The sequence below is a fragment of the Rhinopithecus roxellana genome, chromosome 6 (genome assembly GCF_007565055.1).
Source record: "Rhinopithecus roxellana isolate Shanxi Qingling chromosome 6, ASM756505v1, whole genome shotgun sequence".
NCBI lineage: Eukaryota > Metazoa > Chordata > Mammalia > Primates > Cercopithecidae > Rhinopithecus > Rhinopithecus roxellana.
In genome coordinates, this window is record NC_044554.1 from 69819028 (window position 1) to 69828765 (window position 9738).

The following is a 9738-nucleotide window of genomic DNA, read 5'->3' on the forward strand; positions in this document are numbered from 1 at the left end:
TTCATAAATTAGAGTGGAGCACTAGAGTGAAGTGAAGGTAATTCAATATGTCTTTCTCTTATTTGAATTCAGACACTTCTTGAGTGACAGGGGTAGAAGGATAGCTGGAAAAAAAGCACGTGCCCCGTGTCCCCATGTCTATTTTGTGAATGTTGGCATCGTTGTGATTTGTGTAGAGACCCACTAGACTAAGGCTTATCCAAAGAGAGTTCAAAGAGCGACTTGAATCATCCTTAGCATCAGCCAAAATGTAGCTTTGAATGCAGGGGTCTTACCTTCCAGTATTCCTCTAGCACTTATTTCCTTCCTACCATGAAACTTCTTTTCAATTTTATTCCTTCAAGAGATCATTCATTTTTATAACAAATGATTGAATCGACATCTAGGTATCTATGGGACTTCTGGAAATATGGAAACATCAGCTCCATCCTGGGTCTAGCATCCATGAATCTAAGATGATAATGACCACATTGGGGATCTTTTCACAACTTTTTATCTCACTTTGAAGAAAGTTCTTACTGGGCACGCTGGCTCACACCCATAATCCCCGTGTTTTGGGAGCCCCGGGTGCGAGGATCTCTCGAGCCCAGGAGTTGGAAACTAGTCTAGGCAACACAGTGAGACCCCGTCTCTACAAAAAAATCAAATTGTTAGCCAGGTGTGGTGGTGCATGCCTGTAGTCCTAGGGACTCCAGAGGCTGAAGCAGAAGGATCAGTGGAGCCTAGGAGTTTGAGGCTGCAGTGAGGTATGATTGTGCCACTGCACTCCAGCCTGGGTAACAGAGCCAGACTCTGTCTCAAAAAAATAAAAAATAAAAAAAATTCTTGCTTGCAGTCCTTTAGAAAGAGATCTGATCAGATTTTCTTGAACAAGAGGAAACAAAGAAAGGCAAATGCTTAGGACCCAAACCCTTTTTGGGTGAGAATGTAATATTTTTTAATATCCAGTAATGTTACATACACACCTGACAGATGTATCAACTCACAGAAAAATATTAGTTTGGCTTTTTAAAAAAAGGAAAAAAACTTCAATATACATTTACCGAGATTACAAAAATCTGACAGATGTATCAAGTCACAGAAAAATATTAGTTTGGCTTAAAAAAAAGGGAAAAAACTTCAATCCACATTTATTGAGATTACAAAAATAACAGCACATTTCATGAACTCATTACAAGTCGGAGTTACCAACACATCCAGAGATAGGAAGAGCATCTTTATATTAACTGCTTCTTGCCAATACAAATCTCACAACATAAAAAATAAATTTATTTTCATATTTACAGAAGAAACATGCTGATTGTTTCTTAAAATTCTCTTCGGAATTAATGGGCGAGATTATTTTTAAAGTCAGGGATCATTTTGAATTGAAGAAGTTATTTTAGAAACATCTCACAATGCATTTTGTGTAATACCACTGAACAGTTCTGCATCCTCTTCTAAAGATCGTGTTTTTATCGCAGGGCTTCTGGAACTTCCACCTACAAAAATAGCGGATTTTCTCTCAATGAAACAACACATATGATAAGGGAAAAATATCCGTAGGATATGTCTCTAGCAGTATCCTCTGAGAAGAACTCAAGCATAGGTTGATTATTGCTGCATGGTTACAATTTTTGTTACCATGTTATACATTTTATGTTATAAATTAGGTATCAAATCAATCACAACTCTGTGGTAAAATTTTTGACAAGTGGTGAATCCTTTTGGAATTTAGATTATATTCCCTGGTTTTCTTCTTAAGGGAACTGGGACATGTATGTCCTGGAGTGTCTTAAAATGGTCCTGGCCCTTATATGACTGAGAGGCTGGGAAAGTGGCCCAGACGTTCCTCTCAAATGGAAATGTGCTCACTTTTGTGCCTGCTCCTAATGTTTCAAACTTGGTGTGTTTGCTCTCGCATACTAAAATATTGAAAGTACTGAAGTACTGATAAGTATTGTGAGAGGTGACTTTGGTACCACCATGCAATGGAGGACAACTCATTTACTGTGTCTGTGCCCCTGTGTCTGTTCTCTGGTTACTTACCCGCTTTAGCTGTTTTATGCTGCTTCCCCGAATTGCTTCCATGAGATTCTCATGAGCTGATCTCTGTGGGGTAGAAGGTCGGGAACTGTCTTCCGTTTTCTTCTCTTGCACTGACCTCAGAGAATTTTTTATTTCCTTTAGGATATTGTTTGGCTGTTTCTTGACCTTTTTCCCTTTTTTCTTTTTCTGTCCGTTTTGTAATGCCCGTTGGGCACTCTCCTGTTGTTTGATGACTTCTGCAATGTTTCTGGTAATGAGCTTTTTCTCTGGGAGTGGAGGAGGGGGAGGAGGAGGAGGTGGTGGCAGCCTTTGGGAAGAAGGAGGGGGAGGGGGAGGAGGAGGAGGGGGAGGAGGAGGAGGTGTGGCCACAGGAGACAGAGGACGGCTCCTCACAGTCCGGACTTTTTTGGAGAGTTTTGGGGATGACCAGGGTGAGTGCCGGGGAGACACATAAGGTGAAGAGCTAGGTGTTCCTCTTTGCCAGACTTTGGTCCTAAGATTGGGTCCTCCATCATATCCCTCCTGCTGTTTTTGCTCCTGCAAACGTTTTTGCCTCTGTTTATCCATATTTCTTGTCAAAATGCTCGTCATGCTCATTCTTGGTCCTGGGAGCTCAAAATGGTATCCCAGCCTCAGCAGCGTCGTGTTCTCCTTCAGCAGCTTGACAATCTCCATTTCCACCTGGCTGCCCATGATGTGCCTCTGGTTGTGGAAACGCAGCTCGGTGAGCACCGTGTTGTGCTGCAGAGCTCTCATGATGGCCAGGATCCCCTTTCCCGTTATGAAGTTGGAATCGACGTTTATATTGGTGATGTGCTCATTGACTTTGAGCATCTCCGCAATGGCCATGGCAGCACTGTCGTCGGCATGCGTGTTGGCCAGACTGAACGTCTTCACCACAGTGTTGTCCTTGAGGGCTTCAGCAAAGCGGGTAAGTGTCTGTGTTGTGATGTTCTCAATGTTGTTCAGGTTGACTTCTGTGGTGTCAGGGTCATTGCTTTTAATCTTGTCCAAAGCGTCCTCAATCACTGTAGGATTTCCACAAGGGTGAATGGCAGCTGGGGACTCAGTGTTTCTTCCATTGCTGCCGTTGGTCAAATTTATGTTCTCTATTTGACTTTTAAATATCTTTGGCTTAGAGTTATCAGAATTGACACTATCATAATTTACAGTTCCATTAATCCCTTTTGCAGTTTCAATTATTCTTTCCTCTTCCTCGCTGTCTTCTTCCTCCTCTTCCTCCTGGGACTCCTCCTCCTCCTCTGTATACACTTCCTCAGAAACCTCACTGTTACTTTCAGTAAAGATAAGCTCTTCCTCACTTTCCTCTTTGTCTTCTGCAACCTAAAGAGTATGATATCATCGTTAAGCTTCTTAAAAATGATATCATTTTTAAGTACATTTTTAACTTGCAAAAGTAGCACATGGCAAGTGACATAAGTTTATAAGGAAAACAGTTAACAGTCCTCTGCTTCTGATCTGTCTAGTTCTCATGACCAAGGCTGACATTTTATTGCAATAAAGAGCAATAGCTTTTTCTACAAACATTTCTCTTGTTTTCTGCAGAATATCCAGAATTCAACTTATTGAATAAAATTATATAATCATTTTGCCAATCTGAACAAATAAATCAGAACTTCAGCTTTGGAAAACCTTGATAAATTTGTCCACCTCCTGAGGACCGACTCTTACTGGTTAACTCTCCATTTACTTACAATGTAGCAAATTCAACCCTCCCTTCTGGAATCACTCTGTCCTTTCTTATTTCTCCATCTCAAGCAATCGAATGACAACAAAAATACAGAATATGTTAATGAGTTCCCCTTTTTAATGCTCAAAAATTCCCAAATTTGCCATCCATAGCAGATGTGACAGAAGCCAACCACTCTCTACCAGGCCTTGCCTCAGTGTAGACAGAAGCAGAGCTGTCATTTGCTCCTCCAGCATTTATCTGCCTCTGTGGTAGAGCCGGCACAGGGATTCAGAGACTCTCTGAATCACCTGAGAGCTGCCTCTGTAGCTGTCCCTTATCTGGGCAAGGGAAGTCTAAAGGCAGGGCTGCTGCTCAGGACAGCAGGAGGTCAAAATCCAGTTCGATGCAGAGGAAACATTCAGGTCACCCTTTTGGGAAGCTCACCTTGAAACCTCCATCTAGTCCAGGGTTAAATGAGACAGACTGCAGAAGACCAGGTGGGAAAGGTAATCACCCTTGGCACCCACTAGATTCTAACCAGTAAAGTGGATGGAACAGCAGAGAACAGTAGAAAATCTTGAAGCAAGCCATTACCCCAGCCTGATGGTCTTAAATTATTTAGCATGTATCAATTATGAAAGGCTTTCAGGCAAACACAATTTCATTCTATCTTTGTCTTTCCTGTTTACAAGACTTGCTGTACAAAGAAGCCCAAGTGACCCCTTGTTTCTCTTTTTCTTGCTATCTTTTCTGATTTTTACAAAAATAAAGGTCTAGAAATTGCTGACAGAGTCTGATTTTTTTCTCCTACTGTCTTTTTAGTCCTTTCTCTTTATCTTTTCTGCAGCCCTGGGACCCTGCCCTGTCCTCCAAGCCCTGATTCTTCTCTCTATATTGGCAACTTTTTTCTCACCCCAAGGGTGCCCGCTGCCTGAGGCATGTGGATCTAGCTTTGGAAAACACTGCACTTGTCTCCAGGCTTGTTTGCCCAGTTGCTGTCACAAAATAGCCTCCAGTTATCCACTCTTTGGAGTGGCAGGCACCAAGCGATGGCCTGGGGAAGGGGTCAGCCACTCCTGGGATGACTTGTCCATTCTTAATTTACTGCCTTTTACTCCCTTCTTCAGGAGCAGGGAGGGAGAGAGACAGATACTCTGTGTCTGCATGTGTGTGTGTGTGTGTGTGTGTGTGTGTGTGTGTGTGTGTGTGAGAGAGAGAGAGAGAGAGAGAGAGAGAGAGAGAAAGGTTTGGTGGCAGCTGGCTGCAAGTCACACTGCAACAACATAAGAAAAAGAGTGTGGCTCTAGCCAAGTCTGCGGGCATATGCGAGGGGAGAGAGGAAGCCTTCCCTGTCCAGCAGTGAAGCAAATTGATTAACCCGAGAAGGAAAGAATTGTGGGCTGACTTCTCCTCATCCCCATTCCACTCCAAATTCCTTATAATTCTAGTCCCTGTAAAGCTGTGTGTGTTCATGTGTTTGTATGTATTTTTAGCTGTTTTAGTATTTGGAGGAAAGGGGCCTGTCTCAAAATCCAAGGTATACAGCCTTGTATGACACCATTACATTTCATTCCCTTTGGTTTTTTTAAAGACCCTCTGGCTCTATCTGCAAGATCTGTTTTCCCCTCGTAATGTACCTGGACAGGTAATACCTGAAACTGTGAGTTGTCATACAGCATCTAAATGATAGCTCTCCCAGAAAGCCTTCTTTGACATCCCCTCCAATTATCCCTCCGATACATTCCTGTAGCATTGTACTCGTCCCCAATAAAGTACCTGTCACTCTTTATTTTGGTCACTTGTTTTCCCCAGCAGACAGTTAGCTGTTGAGAGCAGCAGACCATGTCTGCTTTGCTCACCTAGTACAGTGCTTAGCATGTAGTAGGAGCTCAATAATTATTTGTTTACCGAATGGCTCTAAGTTGACATTGGTTAACCACAGCTGAGAGTTAGGACTAGACACAGGAAACAGGTGACAAGCTCTCCCAGTTTGCCTGAGTGCGAAGGGTTCCCTAGGATTTTAGTCATGAAATCTAGACAGTCCCGGACAATCTGAGATGATTAGTCACCCTAGGTGGGGGACATCTGCAGAAAGAAGAACAGAAGGGGAAAACGTGTCTACAGAGGTGAGGTGAAGGGATGCAAAAAACAGACTCTGCCTACTTTATAAAATATTCTGTCCCTAGGGCGCCTGTTTTATGACAGATTTCCTATATGCCACTGCTTTGGCATTAACCCTGATTATTTGAAGAATGGAGGTGGGAAGGAGGGTGTAGAATGAGGAGGTGGGAGATGAGATGTCAAGGGACTGGACAAGGAGAAGGGGAATGTTAGCAAACTTAGAAAACAAATCAGGTAATAAGAAGAGTGGCGGTTCGTTTCTCCTGATCACCTCCCTATTATGTACGTACATATCACATTCAAAGTATGTGTTAATTGACTGCTTATGTTATTGGTAAGTCTTATGGTACACAGTAGGCTATTAGTAGTTAAGGTTTGGGGGAGTCAAAAGTTATACATGAATTTTGGATGCTGCAGGGGCAGGAGTTGGTTGGCCTGACCCCCATGTTGTTCAGGAGGTAACTGTAGTTGAGCGGTTCTTAAGTTTTACTGTGTGTCGTAATCACCTGTGAGAGCACCAATTGTTGGGCCCCATCCCCAGAGTGTCTCATTCATCAGATTGAGGGGAGCGCTATAATTTGCAGTTCTAAGAAGATCCCAGGTAATGCTGCTGCTGCTGACTAGGCACCCACAATTTTGAAATGTTCTTTAATTTTCAGGTCTATGTAATTAACAATTCTGTTAACCTCTAATGAATTTCTTAACCTCGCCTTGTCTCAGTTCTCCAGCGCAGAAAGTTAAGAATGAAGTGACATAATGGGAGAAACTCATTGGCACCTGTGCTGAGATTTAACCACTGTCAATAGGGAAGCTAGACCATTGGGATTCTAGGGTCCCTGGGAGCTCCAATGTGACATAAGTTTGTATAAGCCCAGGTGGGCAGAAAGGCTGCAATTCAACAGGTGTTGCATCTGCTTTTTGTAAGCCTTTACAGAGCCAGCCGCCTGATAATAAATCAAGACCCTCCGCTCCTTCTCAGGGTCCCTACTTTACGGCTCTTCACTTATGCATCTACCTTGCTCCCCCAGCCACCCCACAGCTGTATGAAGAGTTTTCCTGTTGTGGGAATTGGATTTGCACCCTCCATCAGCAAGCTCCTGCTCATCACGCCTTGCAACTACAGAGAGCTGGCCAGCAGGGAAAGTACTGGGAGAAAAGTTAACTAGCCTAGAAAGGAACTGAAGTCCATCAACACAGCAGCCTCTCTAATTGAGCTAATAAGCCATTAGCAGGGATCAGCAAAACCTTTGGCAGGATCAGGTGGGTTCGTCCGGCTGACGACAGGTTTTGCCCTTTGCTTCCACCACTATCACACATTGTGACATTAAAAAGTCTTTGTTGGGTTATTGATATACTGGTTGTATAGCCTGGATATTCTGAGACAGTTTTATTCTTTTTTTTTTTTTTTTCCTTTTTTTAATGAGACAAGGTTTCGGTTTGTGGCTCAGGCTGAGTGCAGTGGCACAACCGTAGCTCACTGCAGCCTCAACTTCCCATGCTGAAGCCATCCTCCCACCTCAGCCTCCTGAGCAGCTGGGACTACCACTTGCTAATGTTCCACCACACCCAGCTATTTTTTTTTGTTTGTGTGTTTGTTTTAGAGATGAGATCTTACTATTTGCCAGAGCTGGTCTTGAACTCCTAGGCTCAAGTGATTTCCCTGACTCAGCCTCCCAAAAAAGTGTTGGGATTACAGGCGTGAGCCACCATACCCGGCCAGTTTTATTAGAGAGTTTTAAATAATTGTGATAATAATGTTATTATTATTTTGACACTCATTATCACATCAAAGAAAAAAAATTCCCTCTTAAAACAATGGTTGTGGAGGAATTGACCTGCCCAAGTACTGACTTGTATGTGTCCTTCCTTCTAACACATCCCTTCTAGCTGCTCAATACCATGGCCTTGGCAGACCCTGGCCGGATCCCAGTGGCCCTTCCTGCAATGATTGACATGGACAAAACTCACACATATCTTGCTGCAATTGTGGCCCACATAACCCTATCATCAAGATCATCTAACAGCCCTAGATTAGTACTGTGGAAGTCTTGCCATTGGCTTTAGGCCATTTTGACTTTAGATGATTCTAACAGAGTGCAAGGATTTTAAACTGTTTCTCCTGACCTCTGTTCTTCCATAATTCCGGAAGAATTTTTTTTTGTTATATGGACACTTTATTATCATTACTGTTTTCCCAGAGAATAGTAGTCTTTTGGACTTCCTGCTGGTAATGACTCATTTGGCAAATTCAAAGTAACTGTTTACTGGGCAGTACACAAGAGATTCACAGACCTGAGCTCTGATATAAGCACATTTACTAATCTCAGGATCACCATCATAAAGGAGACAGAAATCTTAGAGATCATCTGTACAGCTGTGCTGCCCCTGAGTCCTCAGATGGGTTTCAGGATGTGTTATCATTTTGAAATTCTATGCAAAAGTTGTGTATTTTGCACAAATCCAGGGCTATTTTAAGACGGTTCATAACTTATCAAAATTTCAAAGGGGTTCTTGATTCAAGACAAAAGAAACACTGTCTCTAACTCCCTCGATATCCAGAGGGAAAGCGAACCCTGAAGTGATTGTTCAAGGTCTAACAACATGGGAACAGAGCAGGGACTCGTAACAAGGCCCAGTGACTCTCAGTGTCATGTACTTCCCACCACCCCACACTTCTTGGTGTTGGAACAGAACTATTTCACCATAGCTACTATCACAGTCAAAGCAACCAGCGTTCCCACTTTTGTCTTTATAGGAGAGAATAAATGTACTTAACTGAAAAAAAAAATGTATACATGCTATACGTACATATATATCTTAGGAACATTACCAACTTATAGCTCCAACAAGACTTATGTTTGGCAAAATATTGAATCCCATAGACTGGTTGTGAATTATTTTCCTCTTGAGCTTTCTATTTGTAATCAAAGAGCCCCAATTAAGAATTTTACATATTATGATCCATTGGGTGACCATAGCATTTACATGATTATTTCAGCCTGAAAAATGATTTAGTAGCAAGTATAAATGGGTTCTAGAAAAATTCAAGTGATTAGAATTGAGAATTTAGGGAAAACAAGTGTCTAGGTTTGGGGTGGGATTAGCCGATGAAAAGTCCCGAGAGCCTACCTTTCCACATTCCCCCAGTCTCTCCTTCTCCAAGAGTTTTTGGGACTCCTTTTCCCAATAGGCCATCAGTGCCTCTCTGCTGAATGTCCCTGTGGGGGTTTTCTCAGTCAGGCTCTTCTGCCTTAGCCCCACGGGAAGGTTGCGGTCAGGTTCGATGTCTTCCAACTCTCTCTCTAGCTCCTTCAGCTCCTCAGCTGACAGGGAGGCGAGGAGTTCATCCTCGTCGATGGATTCATATTTACTGAGTCCTCTTCGGTAGCCAAAGGTAGACATGGTCCCTGCTTTGTCAGACCCAGAAGGAGCTTGAAGGACCAGGCATTCAAGGCAGCCAGAAGCAGGCAGGGAGGCAAGTGGCAGACTGGTCAACAACTGGTGCTAGGAGTGGCTGCGGGAGCCTTTTAAGAGTGGTGATACAGGGCTGTGACAATGCAGAGAGGGGTGAAAGCATGGGCTGTTTTAAGCATCAGACGTCAGCTAGACATTTGAACACAAAGAATGTCACATCGGTGGTGGATGGAGGTCTCAGAACCAGTGGGGATTATTAACATACTGGCCAGGGCCATATTTAGCTGAGCCTGATAGCTCATGAGGACAGGCAGAGAGTGTTTCAGATAAGGAGTAACATAGTTCTTCTCACTTTGTATTCAAACAACAAGGGAATAAAATTTATTTTGAAAATGACTTGCCGCCACCATCATGGTCATGAAAAGATTTTTTCATTATAATCTTAGGGTTGAGAAATGTCTCCACAGTACTCCATGGGTAGT

General features: G+C 42.9%; 1 protein-coding gene across 1 annotated transcript; it reads right to left on the reverse strand.

Annotated features, from left to right (window-relative positions):
- Positions 1-912: 912 nt before the first annotated feature.
- On the reverse strand, positions 913-9401 carry LMOD2 (leiomodin 2). The gene is made up of 3 exons (XM_010367987.2): positions 8972-9401; positions 2029-3372; positions 913-1481 (listed from the first exon to the last, which is right to left on the reverse strand). The coding sequence occupies exons 1-3, from the start codon at positions 9242-9244 to the stop codon at positions 1455-1457; spliced, it is 1644 nt and encodes a 547-aa protein (XP_010366289.2). The 5' UTR covers positions 9245-9401; the 3' UTR covers positions 913-1454.
- Between the last annotated feature and the right edge of the window lie 337 nt (positions 9402-9738).